Raw genomic sequence first — 21070 nt, 5'->3', positions numbered from 1 at the left:
TTCTTTCTTTCCTTTGTGTCTTCCCAAGAAAATGTCCTCAGAGAATTATCATTTCTGTGAAGAACTGGCGAGGCTGCCAAGCAGAGCAAACGGGATTTTATTTTGATGGGCACAGCACTATGTGTATTTCTCCTCCTCTGTGCCTTCCTGGAGCATAAGTATTGCTGCATTGTAGTCCTTATGCCAAAAACCTTATCTGGAATATTGTAATGCCCAGAGAGAACCCTAAATGTATTTGTCTAGTTATTAGCTTTAATTGCAAGCCTTTCAGCAGTATTATAGTGAAAAGGTAATAAACACAAGATTCATTCAATAACAGAGGGCTGTAGCCATCTTTTCATGCAGTTTTAGGTTAATGTATATTTGATGATGCACATTTTTCCCAGAAAAAGTATTTCAAAAGAGTGAAATATGGATTTAATATTAAAAAAGAGCACCACCCTTTAAAACTTGATATTAACAAAATTTTTTATTTCTCTTGACTTCTGTGATATTTTTATCAAAACCTTCATTTCAAGGCATTGATAAATGATATTTTAGAGTCATTTTAAGTAACAAAACTTGCTAATTAATCACAACATGAAGTCAAACTGATTTTAACAGAAAGAATTACGAACAGATTTTGGAAAACAGAAGTTAATATATTGTTCAGTTATTTTATAAACTGAAACACTCTGGAGCCCATTGCTTGGGGATCATACATCTTTAAAAAGTCTGTGAAATTTGCTTGCTCTCTTGTCCTCGCTCACCTCTGCCAGTTCTTCTAGTTAAAAGTAAAGCTTGACTGTCATTAGAATTCAGAGCACTAAGTATTTCATATTAATAACACAAAGCTCTGCAAAAATTCTCAGTCCTCTCACAGGTTAGAATTGCTTTCCAGCAGCCTAACAGGCTTCCAAGCGGAGTATAAGCTCGACTGGGATTTTAACTAGAACAACACAGATTAGAATTTATGAGTAAAACCCTCCTGACCATCTTCTGTTTGCAAGAGTGGACACATGTGTCAGCACCTGCTATGCCAGCAAGTGGTACCTTGGTATCACTTTATTTATGCAGTGATAAAGTTATAATGAACCTCTGAGCATTTTTAAGGAAAAGCAACTGCCAGAGATTAAGGCAAAGATAATTACTGTTGACATGTTTAATCCCTTTGTGGCAGATGAAATAATTCAGCTAGGTTGAAATGCTACATACAGAATATAGAGGAGTGTTTCAATAGAGATGGCATTTGGAACAGAGGATGGCAGGTGCAAATAAAGTTTATTTCAGGTATTAGAGGCTTTGTGGTGGATTTACTGCACTCAAGTAGCATTCTCATAGGGGAAAAAAGAAAAAGGTTATGTATGCAGTTCTGAACAACTCTCTTTACACACAAAAGACATGGGGAGCTAATGGGGGGAAACTCTGTGTTCAACTCATAACAGAATTTGGTTTTAATTGCACATGGAAGAAGCTCAGAATCCCCTATTCCCTTTATGCCATTATAATGCATGCAATTTCCAAGAAGCCAGGAATTTTTATTACCCATTCCACAACGTGGAATCCACAGCACAGACAAGCTAAGAGTCTGCCTTTTATATCTACTTATTGCAAGGAAAGCTGGATACAGGGCATGTGGTGCTGAATACCTTTGGAAATGCAGAAGGTCATTCTGTAGGCAATCCTTTCAGCTGGGGAGATGGCAGAAGGAAGGAAAGAGGAATGCTGAGTCCTTGTCCAGTGTGTTCAGCCTTAGATCACAAACTTGGAGATAATTACAATGCACATTTGTCCCTGGGCAGGTGCCTGCCATGTATTTGTTGCAAGCAGCCTGCAAGAGCACACCTCTTGTGGGTGGGAGTACCTAAGAGCAGGCATAAAAGAGAGTCAGTGTGAAACAAATGAGCCACCAGAAGTTAGAGCAACAGAACCTACAGAGCAAAGAGGATAAAAACGTGGCCCAAGTTAGAAAGGCAGAGCTGGACAGAAGGTTTAAGTGAGGCATGTGAAGAGCAAACTCAAACAAACAGCTTTCAAATATGATATGGTACAAAATCTCAGGAAAAGAAGAATTACACTGACATGGAGAAAAGTCTTCAGATAGAAAATACTATTAATGTTCTCAAACTAAATTCCTTCCTGATGTAAATCCTCTGCAACCAGTCATTTTTCAGTAGAGGAAAATGTCTTGATGTGAATGCAATGTTATTCCAACTCAATGAGTTATGGCAAACAATTTGACATGAGAATATTGAGAATCTACTCAGTTGAACCAGAGGAGTGAAGTATGTCTCTGCAATGTCAGTGTAGTCTGTTTTGTTAATCTCACAATACAAAGTATTCTGCTATTGACATGCCATTGAAAATTACATGTGTCATTTCTCAGCTAAAGAACAGAGAGGGGAAGGAATTTGTGTAAGAGTCTGCATTCTAAACAAACATTAACTTTTGGATGTGTCTGTGCAGTGTAAATCCTCTTAAATAAGAACTTAGATGCTGTTTGTTGACAAGAACAAATTGAGATCAGGTCTTAAGAACAATGCTTCATAGGCTTGCTTTAGGAACCCATGCTGGATTCTACTACAAATATGTGACAGAACAAATACAAAATAAATGAAGCATTTTCAGTAGCACATTACTTAGGGAAGTAAGACCTTCCAAAGGTTCCCACAAATAACAATATATATATTAGCAATCTTTTTTTTTTTCCCTCACATAATAAACTTGGATATAAAAATAATTTTTAAAATATAATTTTCTACTTCAAGGGCATGAAGCAAACAGACCTTTGCTCCAACTTACTCTTTCAGGAAATAGCTCTTGTGAAAGGCTTGTCTGTATGTTTCACTTTGGTAAGCAGAATTCCTCTTAATTTCTCAAAAATGTTGACTCATTTAAATGGCCATGAGTCTCAACTCCTAGTAGAGATAACTCACCTCTGAAATGTTGAAACAACAAAATCTAAAGTACACTAAAACAATTTAGATGGTATTACCTCTGAAATGTTTGACTACAAAAAGTAAAATGCATTTGAAGTACAAACATGCTCTTTACTGACTACTCTAAACTCTTAGCTCTAGATGTTCCACAGCTAAGAAAGTGCCCTGTGTTTGATCTTCAATAAGCACACATTTCTGAGCTGTTATCTTATTTTCTAATAATTAATTTTAGCAGGAAAAATATGCCTACAGAAGTGAAACACTGAAACACTCTATCTCCATTTTTCTTCCCACCATGCTATTAATATTCTTGCAGTGTAGTTTCTGGTGCATGCATTAAGTTTTAATTAGCATTCCCTTAAATGCCTGAAAAGGGCATTTGTTTGTTTAAGAATCCAGGTTTTTGTAATGTTTTGGGTTTGTTTCCTTCCCATCCTTCACCTCAGAGCTTGACCAGCTGATTTAATTTGCCTAATTTTAAAAGATAATGTAACAACTGAAAGCAAATAAACTCCAGTTAAATTGAATCAGCTTGTTCAATAATATGCCTTAATATGATTTAATTTTATGCAGACTAATGAATACAGAATTAGGTAGGGCTGCAGTAGAGCATTCCATAGGGCCCTGTGGAGCAGGTGCTGCCACCTCCTGACCTGGTGCCGTGCCCTGCACTGGGTGCTGCTCCCACACTCGGTTTTGGGAGCTGCCAGTTATTCCTCTCCCATCGCTTTTCCAGGTTGGCACGTGGCAGCAGTGAATCCTTTGGGTGCCTGCACCCAGCTATGGCTGTGTCTGTCTGCTGTGGGGCTGATCTTACTGACCGCCTGGGATACGCAATTGCCCAGAGAAGCTGCGGATGCCCCATCCATGGAAGTTCTCCAAGCAAAATTGGATGGGGCATTGAGTAAACTGGAAAGTGTCCCTGCCCATGGCAGAGTGGTGGCACTGGATAAGCTTTAAGGTCCCTTCCAAACCAAAACATTTTTAGGATTCTCCACGCTGCTGTCTGTGGAGATATCGTCTGACAAAAATTCATGAGATCACTTTTAGACATCGTATTTTCAATCTGACACATGTCATTTATTTGCCATAATTTCCCTGTTTAACCTTTAAAAGGTTTGGAGGGTTTTTGTTTTGTTTGGTTTATTATTTAAAAGCCCCTTAGTGCTGCTATACCCTGTACAGAATTACAGATGTCATTTTGCTGGGTAAATAATACAATGGCAGCACAGCCAGTACATCTCTGTGAGGAGCAGCAGTCTGTCTCGCAGACACAGAAGAGTAAAAGAAGTGTGACCTCTAGTGAACCCTGCAAGAGGCACAGCCTGAAGTTATCTGCATGCTCTGCAAAACTTTATTCATAGCTCAGAAATGAAGATACATCACAGCCCAGAATGGAGACAAGGACAAGAAAAGGATGAATGCTATAATCCAGATTTTGTCACAATTTTGAAGTGACCGGAGAGATTAACATTACAGCAGCATGTGAATAAGGAAACACTTTTGTTTCTGACTGCTACCCTGTACTTCTGAAATTACTCTGCCTGCTTTCAATTTTTATTGGAGGCAATGATTTCATTATGTATGCTTAAAATATATTGAATATTTAACCCAATCTACTGAGAGATTTCTGAGGTATTTGGGGGTCTGCTTATATCATGAACTTCTTGCCTAGAAGTACATATCTGCAGAAGACAGCTAGCTCTCCTTGAAACCCACCAGACAACAAAATTAAGGTATGATAAATGAAAGATATCAGTTGCCTTTTAAAATTAACTTGGATAAAAGAAATATTACCAGAAAACATAATACTTGGAAGAGACATATGCAATAAACAGCATCACTCGCCAGGATTCCCACATGCGCTGTTTCAACAGTGGAACTGGATGCTGAACTTGAGGCACTTCCCTGAAAACCTCCTGCTGGCAGCTACAATGTTCAAATTCACAATTCCGGCTCTAGTAAGAGAAATAACAAAGTAGCTCCTTGAGGAAAGCAGCCTAAAATAGTCTGAGTACTCCAACAAGCAGGGCACAAAGCTGCAGAAAGCAGCTTTCTGAAGGCTGTAGAGATCACAAAATCTTCTAAACTCACATACTATACTAGCAGTGATTTTTTTTTTTTCTGGAACTTTACAACAGAGCATTCTTAGAAATGTGATCACTGAAGCCCCTTGCTCAGGACCACATCCAGTAAAATTCAGTGTGTATTTCCTCTTTATGTGAGCCATTAATTACAATTCCTCTTGGCAGAAGTGCAGCACCACATCTAGGAAGCACACCAGCACAAGACGCTGAACTTTGCTGCCTTGTGATCACACTGAAACAAATCCATTATTGACAACATCTGTTCATACAAGAAATACAACTCGAGCAGTGCATGCTGAGCAAACCAGATTAGTGCTTTTTTTATCATAATGCATTGCTAAAGCTGTTTCTGGAAGAGGAAAATTTCTACAGGCAGATGAGAAGGAATGTTTAACTAGAATAGAGGCACTGGAAGCACTTAATTTCACAAAACCTTTGCTTATTTACCACTTTATCAGTGACTTGATTTGACCAAACCACTAGGATATTCTCTTTAATCCATGACAATCCAATATAACGATGCTGCAACTAACGCTTTAGCGAACCAGCATAGATAAAATCACCCATTACTCTCCAACTCTGATTTCTGGCATCAGGTGGTGCCTTGATTCAGCACAATACTTGAAAACAGTAAACATCCCCCACAAGGATCATCACATGAGAGGCTTCAAGGTTATACATTAAGGGACCCATTATTGACTTGCTACTGGTGCCTTCAGTTGCTGTGTCAGGGACATCAAAATTTTAAATCTCTGTTCTTTCTCCTTTAAGAGGTACCCGGCAAATAACATAATTACAGCTACTTATGCAAGACAAGCAAGAGCAGAGGGAAATACAAACAGTTTGAATTGATATCTGCAAGTGAGAATGCCCTTTAATACTCCACATAATTCCATAATCTCAGAAATGCAAAGGCTCTAGCATGGTATGGTAAAAGAGGCACACAAGTTATTAACAGAATAATTATTTTAGTAGATGTAATAACCTTGGAAGTTCTTTTACCCTTTACTTTAAAATGTCTGATACTGTCATAATGGGCAGCTTGTAAGGCTAACTTGGAGACCAGGAAAGAAGTCCCCCGAACAAAGGTCACAAGAGTGTGCTGTTTGAACAGAGATAATGGCCTCTTGATTAGGTGATAAAGGTAATTTTCAAAGTTCGACATAAATTAAATAAATATTCAAATGGCAGCTTGAATGCAAAAGCCTGATTTTTTTCCTGGTTTGATTTTCAAAACATGTGAGTGCTCGACACTTAAGTAACCCAAATTCCACGTGCATTCTCTGTGGTCATGCCTGGCACTGTTGGGGTAAAGAAAAAACACATTTTTTTTTATTTAGTATTTATATTTGTTCTTCTTGTGAGTCACACAGCAGCTCTGGGTTACAACAACCACAATAATTACGACAATTCTTGGCCTTTTATAGAAAGAAACCGATACACAGTTATTGTATCAAGGCACCAACAAGGAAAAGGAGTAAATGTCCACCCAAATCCCAGTTTTTAAGGTGTGGCACATAGATACTGCAAGGGAATAATCCTTGGCTGCTACATGGCTGGTGGCACCAAGGAGTGAAGGTCACAAGTTTTTCGTTTGAGTTTACAAGCTTTCAGACTTCCCTTTCAGAGAAGTTACAGAGTTACATTAAAAGGTTTGGAAATCCCGGCTCTAGCAGAAAAACCAGCCCAGGTGAGGCGGGTTCAAATCCCAGACTCCTGCCTGCAAAGCAAAATCTTTGTAACCTCTGCTATAAGGTCAGGGACAGCCTCATCACTCTCTTCAACTCCCTGACAGGAGGGTGCAGCCTCGTAGGAGTCGGGTTCTGCTCCCAGGACAAGGGACAGGACAAGATGTCTTAAAACGCTGCAGATTTTTTAGGTTGGACATTAGGAGGAATTCCTTCACGGGGAGGATGATCAGACGTTGGAATGGGCTGCCCAGGGAGGTGCTGGAGTCGCTCACTGTCCCTGAAGGTGTTAAAGGAAAGACTGGACGTAGCACTTAGTACCGTAGTCGGGCTGGTCATAAATTGGACTCGCTGATCTCGGAGACCTTTTCCAACCTAGTTGGTTCTGTGATTTTGCGATAAGCGGCACAACACGGCTGGGATCCTTATCTGAGGGGCACTAACATCCCTTGGCCAAGGGCGATAGAAGCGCTCTCACCCACTTACGAGCCCCTCTCCCGTTCAGCCATTCACCTTTCATCCCTTCTTTTGGCTGAGCGGGGCCGTCACTCCAGCCGGTGTCCAGCCCCGGCTGCGGAGCTCAGCCGGGAGCTCCCGGCCGGGTGCCCGGGCACGAAGCGCGGTGCGTGTTAAGCACGGTGTGCGTTCCGAGGAGCGCGGCAGGCGCGGGCACCCCGCGAACGGCCCCCGGAGCGGCGGGCGGCACCCCGTGAGCGGCGCGCGGCCGGCGGGGGAAGGCGCGAGCGGCGCGCGGAGCCCGCGCGGGCCCTGACGGACGGGAGAGCCGGCGGCGGGTAAATAGGCTCCGCTAAACCGCCCGGCGCCCCCCGCCCGCTCCGCCCCGCGACCCCGCGGCCGTTGGAGCGGGAGGGCGGCAGGGAGGGAGCGAGGGAGGGAACCCGCCAAAGCCCCGGCCCGAGCCCCGCCGGCGCTCGCCCGGCAGCGGGAGGCGGGAGGAGGAGGGAGAGGCCGCGCAGCGCCGCCCTCTGATTGGCCGCGCGGGGCGCTGCGCCGGGAGCTGATTGGCTGCCGCGCCCGCCACACCCGCCCGCGGCGGCTCCGCGCGTTGAATTCAAATCGGCACCGGGAGCGGCCCCGCGCTTCGGCCGGGCCCGGGCGGGCGGCGGCGGTGGCAGCGCCGCTCCTGGGGGCCGCCGGCGCTCCCGGACCGTGGGGTGCGCGGCGGCAGCGCCGGGGAGCGGGAGGGCGCCGGGGTAGCGTCTCCCCCGACGCTGGCAGAGCCGATGGGCGGTGCTGGGCCGCGGCGGGCGGGGCGGGGCGGGGCCGGGGCCGTTGGGCAGCGGGCGCGCGCGGGCCGGGCCGGGAGGCGGGAGGCGGCGGGACGAGTCCGGCGGCTGCGGAGGGCAGTGGGGACCGGCCCGTCGCGGGGCCCCCCAGCCAGTGCCTCCCTCCCTCCTCCCGCCCTGCAGAGTCGGCGGGACCTGCGATGCGGAGCGGCGCGGCGGAATCGGCGGGTGTCGCCTCCTGAGGCGGCGGGAGAATGCGGCCGGCGGGCGGGGAGATGGGGGCCGGCGACAAGGTAATTGCTCCGGTGGGCGAGAGCGGGCGAGGCTCGGGGCTGCCGCGTCCCGCGGGGCGGTGACAGCCCCACGGCCCGCGCTCAGCCCCGTTGGGCGTGAAACCGCTCCGGTCGGAGCCTTCGCGCGTAGGAACCGTGGGGTGGCAGAAACCGAGCGTGTGTTACCTTCTGTCCTCAATAGAAGTTTCTTCATCTCTCACGGTCTTTATCCACGGAGTGCGTAAAGAACAATTCTTCTTGCTGGCACTCCTTTCCTCTCTGTTTTTTTCCCGAGCAGTAGGTGTGTTGAGGAGCAGCTATAATGATGTTTAAAGCGTGTTTGTCTCGGACGTTTTGCGGGGCTGTGACAGGGAAGTTGCGATTGGAAGAGGGTCCCGCGGAGGTGGGGCCGAGCCCGCTTCCCTCGGAACCCCAGGCTGGCCAGCCTGCCCGGAGCCCCGGGCTCCTCGCCGGGACGGGCTCCGGGACCCCCGCAGACCCCAGACCCACTGCTTGGAGGGCTCGGCGGGGCCGATCGCGCATGCGCGGGGGCACGGCGCGAAAAGCGAAGGGGGAATAGGAGAGGAGCTACGAGGAAGTGGATCGGCCCCCGACCCAGCCTGGCGGGCATCCCTCTCCTTCGCTTTCCCGTCTTTATCCTCTCCTCTCGTGCTCTACCTCGGCAAGCCCCGCATTACATTCTACCACTCACTCCGCTCCGAACTTTGTTGAGAGAGTTGGGAGCTTGTTAAAGCTCACTGTAAAAGTTAAGAGCTTGTTAGCCAACACTTCTACGGCTACTGAACACCGGGCTGGTCGCCCGAGTTAAGACGGTTATGTGATAAAGGATAAGAGTACCCTGACATGTAGGCTACTGTCTGTTTAGCCCAACAAGAATTTTTAAGCAGCATCACACCGGCTCCTGGGTAATGACATGTTTCAGCCATTATTTATAGCTCCCGGTTGTGCATTAACGCATGTTTTTATTGTATTTGCCTCAGAGGAAGGAAAAGGAAAATTACCCGGGGAACAAATGCCGCAGGACCCGAGCCTTAAGCTACAGGCACTGAAATGGTTTCAGAGAAGGGACTCATTGGTTCAGAGTACGACTGGAACCTTGACTCGGAGCTACCCAAAAAAATGCAATGGATCTCTACCCCCCTTTGACTATTATTGATAAAAGGATCATGGTGCACCTGGGTTTTAATATCACGGTTGTTCTTTTTCTTGATATGTAGGAAAATGAGCATTCTGAGCCATGCAAAAATGTACTGAAAACCCCTTTGAAACAAGTGGCTACCTCACAGTTGGTACTGACAGAGAGACAGCCCGAGTGTCAGCCTCTAACCACACCCCCAAAACCGAAGGAAACCACACCAGCAGATCCATGGACACCTACTTCCAACCTGAAAATGCTGATTAGTGCAGCCAGTCCTGAGATTAGGAGCCGAGAACAGAGAAGGCAACTGTCAGACAGTTCAAATGAGGTGCTACAGACAAAACACTGTTTACAGGTATGTTGTAAAGTTGTCTGTATCTATTTTTTCCTTCTCTTTTTAAAGTTAGCTAATTTTTTTAAAGTTAGCTAATTTTAGTATAAAAATTATACATTGACATAGCACATACTTGTTTTAAGTTTTGATTTTGGAGTGCTTACCAAACAGGTAATGTTCTGGTTTTATTTCATAGCTGCTGAGGACAAAGGAAAAACACTGGTCCTTTGACAGTGCTTACTATGAAGCTGTTAAATATCTGTGCCTACATATTGTCAAAAACCTCACAATCTCTTTTTCCCATGTAGGAGCACTTGTTGGGGGATGAATATGAAAAATCCCAGCCAAGTCGCAAAGAGAAAAGTCTCGGATTACTGTGTCATAAATTCTTAGCTCGATACCCTGATTATCCCAGCCCTTCACAGAAAAGTTACATTTGCCTTGATGAAGTCACTGAAGAGCTACGTAAGTTGGTGTTCATCCTATTAAATATTTCTTAATGCAAATTTGCCAATAACCTTCCATTTTTGTTAGTACATTTCTGCTCCATACAATTTTGGATGCTTATCCTGTTTCAAATTTATTTAAACCCAGTCTTAAATTCCTCATCCCTAGAGCAAATATTTTAAAATTATGATGTTTCCTCAGTGAACTGAACTGGGAAACGCTGAATTCTGTTTCATATTGAACATATAAATTATTGCTGATACCACAAATAACCAGTTGCAGTTTTTCATATTCAGAGATGATACCTAAGATTAGTGGTTAGATTTTTGCAGCAGGAACTGGTATTTCTCAAACTGAGCCCACAGCTTCCTGTCCGATCATGACATCAAAGCGAGAAAGTGCTTTCTATTCGTGATAACTTAACTTTCTCATTTTATATCACTATTTTTATGTTGCACCAATGATTTCTGCAGAGTCCATGTTTCTAACATCAAGCTGAAGCCCTTCTAAATAAAAAAGTTTATATAAGCAGTATTCTACAGCTTATATATGGATAATAGTTAGAAAAATTTTAAAGCTGTGTGATTTACATTTTTTTATACTTTATACAAAAGGACATATCTCCTGGGAAATGTCTATCAAAACCAGGAGTTTACCAGACAAATGAGAAAAGAAGAGTGTGCTAATAAAATGGCATGTAAAATGAAGTTAGAAAAGAGTTTCCTACCATGAGTTTCCAGGGTTATTTAAGGACACAATCTGAAATCAATGCAGCGAATAATGAAAAATGCTCTGTTTTTGAAACCCATGTAATGCCTCTTCTGGCAAAAGTATGTTTTATTTCTTAAGGAATGCTGAAAGCCAAGTATAATTGTGGAACAGCATGTCCTTCCATATATGAAGCAAGATTTGTTTTACTTGCTGGCAAGACCTGTGAGGGCTATTTTCAGTTTGTGATATGGAATTGGCAAAAATTATTTAGGAGTATATTAAGAGGAAGGGCAGGAATCTGTGCTGCAGGTACTGCATGAGTGCACATATTTTGCTTGGTGGAGATGTCAGGTTCACCTTTCCCCCTGCAGATGTGGAGCGCAGGCGCATCTATGACATTGTGAATGTGTTGGAGAGCCTGCACATGGTGAGCCGCCTGGCCAGGAACAGATACGTCTGGCACGGGCGCCACAACCTCTCCCAGACCCTGCAGGCTCTGAAAAAGGTGGGAGAAGAGAACAAATACATACAGCAAATCCAGATGATCAAGAAAAGAGAGTATGAGCATGAATTTGATCCTGATGGTGAAAGAAATGAAGAAATGGCAAGTTCTTTTGGCTCAAGTGAGCAGTCAGAAATGTCTTTTGTCGAGCTCCCAGGAGTGGAATTCCGTGCTGGTAATAATTCTCTATAATGCCAAGAATAATATGTAATTAAAATGATAAATTTCTGTGAACTTGGAAAAAAACATTTATTAGCCTTCCTTTTTTTTTCTTGAGTTGATGCAGCCCCAAAGGCACCACGACTATTTGCGGTGAGAAAAAGTGCTCTGCACTCTTTCACTTGCCTTATTCGTTCAGTTCTTGTAATTTGTTTCTACATCAGGTGAAACTATCAAATACACCAACATATAATCCAATTGCCATTACCACTGAATTGTTATAGAAACCAGAAGTTACTGCTGAATGTTATAGAAACTTGAAGCATAAATTGTTCAATTTGTTTTATTAATGTAGCTTTGATTTGTGGAAGAAATTTAAATTAAGGGTTAAACATCTTTAAGAGTACAAGTCAGGCAACAGGAAATGTATATGTGGGATACATCACCCTCTCTTCTTTGTAGTTAGATTTAGTATTCACCCAATCATCTGTTTCTTGTCAAGTAGAAGCATGATTCTGCAGTCAGCATTGGCCCTGTGTTATTCTTAGTTATTATCACTGACAAATTTCTTCAGTGTTTTATGTTTGTAGCTGGTGTGTTACTGAATACTTTAATCCTCTCTCCTGTCTGCTGCAGCATCAGTGAATGGCAGGAAATACAAGTCCTTACGAGTTATGAGTCAGAAATTTGTGATGTTGTTTCTTGTATCAACACCTCAAATAGTGAGCCTTGAAGTTGCTGCTAAAATCCTGATTGGAGAAGATCAGTTAGAAGACTTAGATAAAAGCAAGTTTAAAAGTAAGTACAACAGCAAGTGTAAGCTAAATTAATTACCTCGCTACTACTTCACATAATGAAAAATACTGTCTTATTTTTTCAGCAACAAATATTTATTTGAGCCTCCAAAAACTCACTAAACACCTTCTGCAGCCTGTAATTTTTGTATGGTCATTGATACATAACACCTGAGAGGAAAAGTCTATTAAATCCTCCCTCCTGAAGTAATGTCGTAAGGCTCCATATTGGTAACAATTTCTCTTTCCTCAAGCAGCCTGTCAAAGTTTTAAGCATCATTTCACGTAAGATGAATCATGCAAAATCTGTGTTCTGGGCACACAACTAACTTGGTAGAAATCTAGAAAAATTCTGTAAATGTCCTGTGACCAACTTCCATGTCAGAGGAAGTGAAACCCTGTGCTCTAACTGCCAATTATTTCTTCATTCTTTTACCCTACTCTCAGTTCCCTGCGCACTTCCTCTCCTTCCTCTCCATTCAAATGAAATGGTGTTTCTAGGTCTAGGTCAGTAGACATATGATAATTAAAAATGTGCTGCTTTTAAGGGATAGTCGTGGGTTTTCTTGAAAATTAGACTCTTCCTTGATTCTCAGATTTCTTTTCTTGTTTGGGATAATTTTTGGTTTGGTTTTGGGTTCTTTATGTGGAAATGTGTCTATGCAGATACCGATCCTTGTTGTTTTCAGTTCATGATTTCGTTTCCATTGCCTCACAGCAACATAGAGAGCATGGGTGGCTACTCAGTAAGGTTTTTTGCTTGTTTTTATTCTTCCATAAGAAGACCCTGTCTCACAATAAAAGTATTTTCAGGGCATTCCATCTGTCTACCTGTATTTCAAGTACCAGTCCCATGTTTTACCATGTTCTTGCTTATGAAGCCTAAAAATTCCATGACCTAAGCATATTCACTTTACTCTAGAACTCACTTGTAATTTGACTTCTACTTGAAACTTTTTCTAGAGACAGGGAAGACGTACAGGATGATTATCCTGTTGGATTTTAGAGTCTCTCTCTTCCCTCCAGTGCCCACATCTGCCATTGAATGTGTGTACCTGCCTTTTAATCTTCTTATATTTGCTAAGGGATTTGTGTAGGTTTGCCCATTGCACAGAAATTAACTTGTTTTGAAAACGTTCCTTTTTTCCATATTTAGCATAATAATCTTTGCAGTGTCTTCTACATATGTATCTGTTATTCTATTTTACATGTAAACTTTGTATCACAATGTTATTTTATTGTATTCATTCACCTATTCACAAAATTGTTCTTGTAATTTTGTAAAAGGTTTTTCCTTCTATCTGCTTAAAGGGTGTTACAACATTTCTTTATCTGATACATGCTAACTTGTTAATTGCACTTCTATACTTTACATTTATTTCTTTCATTTCAGCCAAAATTAGAAGACTTTATGACATAGCAAATGTTCTCAGCAGCCTTAAGCTTATCAAAAAAGTTCATGTTACAGAGGAGAGAGGTAGAAAACCAGCATTCAAGTGGACAGGACCCGAGGTCTTGCCAAATACTCAGGGTAGGTGTATGTGTCATTTCCTTTAATTCTGCTGATGATATTGATTGGGGGTTTTTTTTGTTTTCTCTACTAGACTTTTTGACCAAAAGATAGAATAACTAAGCAGAAAGTCTTCTACTAGTCACACCACTGTCCTTAACAGCACAGCAACAAATATCTATCTGCAAACAGTGGATATTCACCTGTTTAGATTCTTGAATTTCTATGTTTGCTGCTGCATGGTACTTCAAGAATTATAAGCCAGGCTCAAATAATTGCTTTTAATTACTGAATCTGCATATGATACGTATTTTTTCATTTTTTGCTGTTTTTCAGATACAAAACTTGAAGCAACTTCTACAGCCTGTTCCCCACCTATTTCAGAATTAATCCCTTCCAAAGAGCAATGCTCAAAAGCCCTTTTTCCTTCAAAAGGAAAGCAAAACTTCACTCGGCATTCATCTCTAATAAAATTAGTTAAGAGTATAGAGAATGACAGAAGGAAGATCCAGTCTGCTCCAACCAGTCCAGTTAAAATAAGTGCCAGTATGTATCTTTTCCTAACTTTTCTTTTAGAAACTTCTTTTTCTTTAAGTCAGATGTAGTCTTGCATTAAATATTTGGGCTTGTCCTCTTCTCAGAGGACATGCAGATGTGTGGGTGGTGCCTCCTTTCAAAAAATGCATCTTAAGAACTGTCAAAAATATAGAAATGGCTACAGATATTCTGTTTGTCTAGAATCACTGAATATTGGATCTTGTATGAACCTGCTTTGCTGTAGAAACTCTGCTTTGGATAAGCAGTTATGTATTCCAAGAAATGGCCAGAAAATTACCTGTCAATATCCATGTTCTTGCTAGGGATCCTCTCTGGGGCCTTTAAAATTTGATGTAAATTGATGTCCAGTTGATCAAATCAAATCTGGGCTGAGTTTGAGGATAAATTTTCTCATTAAATGTGTATGTTACATTACATAATGCAGTCTTCTCAATTTAAAGTTAAATTTTAACTTTTGAATTTGATGTACTCACAGTTTTGATTTGTTCTTCTCCTCCAACCAGGTACTTATCAAAGTTTACCAGTTTTCCCAAATACAATAGCTCAGTTTCCAGCAATCGCTAAACATCAGCTGGAAGGACAATCCAAGTAAGTTTGCACAAGCTTAAAAGTGAGAACAAGTTAAAGTTATGCTTAGTTTGAATGGGGCAATAGCCTGCAAAAACCAGTAACCCTGAGTACTGCAGGGCTAGTTTGTAATTTATTTTCTCTTAAGTGGTTTGAGAAGTACAAGTTTGTTAAGTCTTTGTATTGCAGAAGATAATTTGTCAGGACATTAATTTCTGCTCAAAGGAATTAAAACACATTTGGGCTTTTTTTGTTTGTTTTTTGCTGAAGGACAGCAGAAGAAATGCAAGTGAAATGTGCCCTGTCCTCGCCTGAGGCTGTCCCCAAGTCTGAACCCTCTCAGCAGCCAGCTCTGAGCCAGTCCCTCGGGGTGTGCCCTGCAAGCCACAGCTCTGTGTCACCAGTCATCCTACCTCATCCTCAGTCTGGGGTTTCATATGCAATCTATCTGCACCCTTCCCAAGCCCACACGGTGACAACCTACAGCCCAGGCTTCATGTTGCAGCCTCTGCCATGTGCTAACGTAACTGGAATTAAGAGTAATAATTCAAAAGTATTAAACAAAATAACCACTGAGGAAGGAGATACTCAGAGAGGTCCAGATGAGCCTACAAAATCCTTGGCAGCTGAAGAAAGACCTGAAACGAAATCAGAAACTTCATCTCAACGGTGCCTTAAAAGATCACAAGCATTACCAGAGAATAATTTAATTAAAAGGCGTAAAAGTAATGAGGAAAGTCTTGATATTTCTTTGGTAAGTTAAATTAGTTTTAAAATGCCATTTTATGGTCTAGTGATGTTGCCACCTACTCATTTTCAAAGTGATGTAGGAGCCTGCCAGTGAGAGTGGGCGTGTTAAATAACATCAGGCTTGAAGAGATGGTGTTCATTTGCTGTGCCTGCTGATGTTTGAGGTGCTGGGATTTGTATCTAAGAAGACAAAGTGTACAGGTGTAGTGAGAATCCAACAACTCACAAAACACTATGTCAAAACTTACCTATGATTCTGAAGTAGGTCAGGTTGAGAGTGAGGTTGGAAGCAGGTGATCTTCAAGGTCCCTTGAATTCTAGGATTCTCTGAATTTGCTGGCATCCATTCTTGGATTTAGAGGTGTTAGGAAGGAAAGTAGATGTATAAAAGTCACTGGAAAGGGCACATCCTAAAATCCTGATACCTTCTAAATATTTCCACCCAGTGTTGGGTTATTGTAGGCATAATAGAACAGCACATGAAGAGAATAAGAGGTTCAGATAAACTTGATGTACATGTAGAGATTGGGGCTGGATTCCTTTCCTCTTTTGCTGATTGTTTTAGCATCTCTGTAAATTATAAATCTGCTGTAAATTTGAAACAGTCATCATATGTTATGGGTGTGTTATAACAGCACATGTTATCAAACACCCACTAGCTGGGAAGAAATTAAGAGGTGATAACACGGACCTGGCTATCTTAGTGAACAGAAATTTTTATAGCACAAACTTGGGAATGAGAAGGAAGTAAAACCTTGCTTTTCACTTTTTAAGAATGTATAAATATCGTTGTAGGCCTCTAATTGAGATTGTTAAGCCTTACAACACCTGCCTTTCTTTTTGTATATACTTTTTTCCAAGGGAGAATCCACTAAGAATGAAAAAACACCTTCCAATAGCTCACAAACGAATCATGAGATGGACAATGTCCAGGAAGAGAGACAGAATGAAACAAAAACAGTAGATCAAAACATGGCAAGCTGCTGTGACCAATGTACAAAAGAAGATATTCCAGAAGATGAAGATAAAATCAAAACAAAACAAGACATACCCGTGGCATTTGCCATTCCTGCTCCCGAGGTAAGATTTGTGTTGCCATTCTCTGAGAAAACACTACTTGGAGTCTTTGCAAAGGAAACAAAACCGTAAGGAACTACACTCACATAGGTTGTCTTTGGTTGAACTAATTTTAGTATGCTTTTAAAACCTTATTTTGTAGGAATATAGGTTTTCTGTTTCTGCATTGAGTACACAAATAAGAGGACATAAAGAGGCTTTCAGATTTCCATTGGAATGAAGGTCATGTTAAGGAGCTGAGGGCAATGTTGAGATCCCTTACCTTCCCAGTCCCGTGTTTGCATAAGCTTACTGTCAAATACTTTGAAATAGAATCACATTAAACTCTCTTCATCAGTAAAATCCAGTACTCTGCAGTTAAGACTGATTGCTCTGGAGAACCTGAATAAAGAACAGTTATATTGATAAAAACAGGATGTATAAATGCAAAAGTTTTGTCTTTCAATATTTATTTTATGAAAAACACAATCCAAGAGGGAGGTGATGTGATGATTTACTGGGTCCAGGATGTTTCATGTGGAAAAATAGTATCCAGTATCAGGGTTTCTTTTCCATCTGGTCTAATTGCACTGTGTTAATCCTGGGTGGATTTCCAGTTCACCACCAAGAGCATCAGCTGGAAATGGAGCTGGCTAACTTCTGAGTGGTTTTAATTGAAAGAGCATGTCCTTGAGTCTGTTTGTGTCTCATTTCAGACAGAGAGAAGTACAGGTATGGGATATGGCATCCTGGGGACATGGAGGATAAAGAATAAGAACAAAGCAAGGCAGGATTGCAGTTTTGGAGAAAACATTTGGGATTTATTTCATGTTTGGGCTAAAGATGCGGTGTCTCTTTCTTTCTCAGACTTTTTTTCCATCTGGTTATCTTATTCCTCTGACTCATTGCACCCATGGCAACAAGGCAGAGTGCTCCAACAAAGAGAAAGCTGGGGTGTGTTCTCTGCAGCACACAGCCTACAGCTCTCCCATCACTGGTGAGTGTCCAGGGAAACAGGCACAGGGGGGCTGGCTCAAGGGGCTGGGGCCAGTTTTCCTGATTCCTTTCAATACCTGATGTTCTTGTTCCAGGTGTCATTCCAATGCCAGCCTCAGAACTGAAAACAGTCAATATTCCTGCTTTTCATATAACACCCTTGAACATAATGCTGTCACCAAATTCCATAGCTGCCGCACCTGTGCTGAGCAACTCCTGCCTCAATTCGAGCAGTACCAGTTCTGCTCCAAATCCAAGCTCTTCAGCTCTGAACTTTATGCTGCAACACATAGGACTAATACCTGCTGGTGTGCAAGTTCCTGCAAATCCTGTTCTTCAGCACGTGCCAGTCTCTTCCCAATCAGAAAATATCAGCCATATCTCAGGGAGCACAAACGTACAAGAAGGGAAGGTGAGTTAAAATATACTGCAACTCCACCATGGTGGGTTGAATGGGAAGTACAGTGCAATAACTCCCTTACAGCAGGTAAAATTAATAAATAAACATTTCTTTCTGATCTTTAGAAATCAGCAGTGCCCAAAAAGAGCTAGCAGTGAAGGCCAGCCTAAGTACAGTAGAAATGAGAGGTTAGCAAGGAAGATAAGTGACTTACTTGTGGTGGAAGTGAAGCCAGCTGGAAGATGACAAGATGTGAAGAGACAACTCTGTTAGAGGGAGGATTTTACATAGATCTGAGATTATTAACAAATTGTCTCTTTGCTACTTTATCTTTCCTTCTTGTTACTTCCCTAATCTACCCTCAAAAAAAACCCTTCTTGTGTTTGATAGCAGCTTTTCTTTTAATAGAATAGGACTGTACAAGATTTTAAATACTTTTTTCCCCACAGGAAGTTTCTTGTATATTTTATGTAATGCTGTATTGCTTAATATTTGTTTGTGTTAAAAAAGAAGGGGATTAGATAAATCATATTTTTATGTATTTACATATATATCAAGGAATGCAGGTATATCCTTCTCAGTAAAAAGTTAAGTTTTTATATTTCAGGGGAAAAAAAAGTTTGCTAACATCCTGCAGGAACTTAGAAGTAGAATTTACTTTTTATTCTCCCATAAATGAAAGTAACTTCCTCTTTTCTCTTCAGCCTTCTGCTCCAAAGGAGCCTCAGGAAGTTACAGAAAACTTTTTCCGCACACCAGGAGGGCCAAACACAGAACCTTCACTATCTGCAAACTCAGATGGTACCCAGAGAACCTCTCAAGGAACTCTATATATTCCTCAACGAAAACTTGAAGTTTCAGAAGACTAATTTTGGGATAGCGAATTCCTGACTGTGTTAGCAGAAAAAATTACTGGTAACACACTGCACACATCTGGCATTGTGTGATGGACAATGGTTTGGACATTTATTGCCAAGACCTCAATGCTGGAATAGCCTTAATTGATGCTTTAAAAATAAAACTGACTCTTAAGGAGAAAGTTAATGCCTAATGAATTTTTCCAAAAGGCTTACCTGAAGTATTTTAACAACAAAGTTATGTATCTAGTGAGATTTTTTTTGTGAGTGTGTATTGATTTCTTCTATGCAAAGTAAGCTGAAATTGTCTTTGTACAGAAAGGTACAGTCAGTACATATTTTGCACCAAAAAAAAAAGTACTGTGTGTAAATATTTTATGTCTTAGCAACAAGGCCGTAGTTAAAATGTTTTGCTTCTGTGTTTAATAATGCTCTTTTGTAAAGTTAGTAAGAAGCACAAAAAAAAAACCCAAATTTTCTTAATCAATTTTTATATAAGTTAAGAATTATTTATACTGTATTTTTAAATCAATTTGTTCAGATTAAACTTACATAAAACTCTAGACTGACTTTTTCTGTTTAATCAAATTAGATTACCTAAGTCACACATTGCATATTCACTGGCATCTCTTAATTCTTTTTTTGTCAGGCTAGGGTTGCTGTATTCTGAAGGAAGGAGGGGGAAATGGTATTTTGTGAAAAAGTGTATTAAGAGTCCAAAAGTTACATTGAGTTAATTATCAGTAGATATTACCACTCCTAAGAATATCATCCTGGAGCATTCAGTAACATGTGTCTAATCAAACCACTTGAATTTAAAGTCGAACAGCACTGTCTCATTGACACTGAATGAAGAAAGATGAAGAGTCCTCCTAGAGTTCACACACAGATAACAATAACTAACAAATTCAATAAAAATATAGTGTATCTGCCTTCCCAGCCCAACCTGGGATAGAAATGGATTCAGGCTTGGACTGCATTTTAAAAAAAAGTCACTAAAACAGCTACCACAGTAAAACTCATCTGCTCTTTACTAGTGCAAAGTTCTAATACAAAATACATGTGACAGAATATGATCGCTATTGAAATATTCCCAAATGAGGGGGAAAGAAGAATAAAACCTGGAAAATGGAAGAATTCTCACTAAAGCACTAGTAGCTTTTTCTTTTCCAAAGAGATAACTGATCTTTCTTACACCTGCTATCAATTTCATTCTGGAAATATAAAGGCAAAAGATCAAACTACACCTCTTTTATTTTTGAGCACCAAAGCTGACATACTGAGAACCTACAGTAATTAGGTGTGGTGAAATGGTCTTCTCTCGCATGGTGCTGAGAAAGTTGAGCATATTTACTGACTTGCTGTCCAGTGTCCCTTGGCTCCTGACACACTGCAGTTGCTTTTTCACAAGCACTTCCTGTGTGCTGGTTTTGCAGTCTGAAAGCTGCTGCTCTCTCAGCTGCAAGGAACTCATGCCCCAGCAGACTTGCGTTTGACAGCCCCACTCCCTGCTCTTCCCACCTTGCCTCACCCCCCCTGGAACGTGACCTGAATACATGATGTGCTCTGGGGAAGTCCCTCTGATCCCCAGGCGAGTTCTGCTTTTAAGTTATTGTTCTAGCTCTGGGGCAGGGTTTTTAAATCCCAGCCGCTGATTTATAGAAAACTCTACGTTCTCACTCCAGTTTGTGCATATGCAACTACAGTTACATATCTCGAGTCTTTTCTTCCAATCCCACAGTTGACCCGGAATTACAGGTAATACCAATTGACCTGTATAGATCCAGCCGTGCCTTGGAGCTGTAAAGAGCATTTCAACAATCCTTACAGGGGCACACAGAAGCACAGAAATTAAGCAGCACGCAACACCAGGAAAACTAAGTTCTTCACCTGCATTTTTCCCTTAAATCCTCTGCCAAAACCAAAGGGAAAATACTTAACTTTTGCAGCAAAAATTTTCTGCACAGAGTTCTCTGCAGCTGGTTATGGTGCAAATCCATCCAAGTACATGATCTATAAAATATGAGTGAACATTACAGAAGGTTCATCCCTTTCAAA

At 41.5% G+C, this 21070-nt stretch overlaps 1 protein-coding gene across 1 annotated transcript; it reads left to right on the top strand.

Annotated features, from left to right (window-relative positions):
- The first annotated feature begins 8060 nt into the window (after positions 1 to 8060).
- Positions 8061 to 19538, top strand: E2F8 (E2F transcription factor 8). The gene is made up of 13 exons (XM_033062354.2): positions 8061 to 8233; positions 9451 to 9726; positions 10014 to 10170; positions 11235 to 11540; positions 12161 to 12322; positions 13712 to 13849; positions 14165 to 14374; positions 14890 to 14974; positions 15224 to 15707; positions 16565 to 16783; positions 17627 to 17756; positions 17851 to 18167; positions 18860 to 19538. The coding sequence occupies exons 1-13, from the start codon at positions 8195 to 8197 to the stop codon at positions 19022 to 19024; spliced, it is 2688 nt and encodes an 895-aa protein (XP_032918245.1). The 5' UTR covers positions 8061 to 8194; the 3' UTR covers positions 19025 to 19538.
- The last annotated feature ends 1532 nt before the right edge of the window (positions 19539 to 21070 follow it).

The sequence above is a fragment of the Catharus ustulatus genome, chromosome 6, assembly GCF_009819885.2.
Source record: "Catharus ustulatus isolate bCatUst1 chromosome 6, bCatUst1.pri.v2, whole genome shotgun sequence".
Taxonomy (NCBI): Eukaryota; Metazoa; Chordata; class Aves; order Passeriformes; family Turdidae; genus Catharus; species Catharus ustulatus.
The sequence above is the reverse complement of the archived record's forward strand: the minus strand, read 5'-3'. Positions and strand labels throughout refer to the sequence as shown.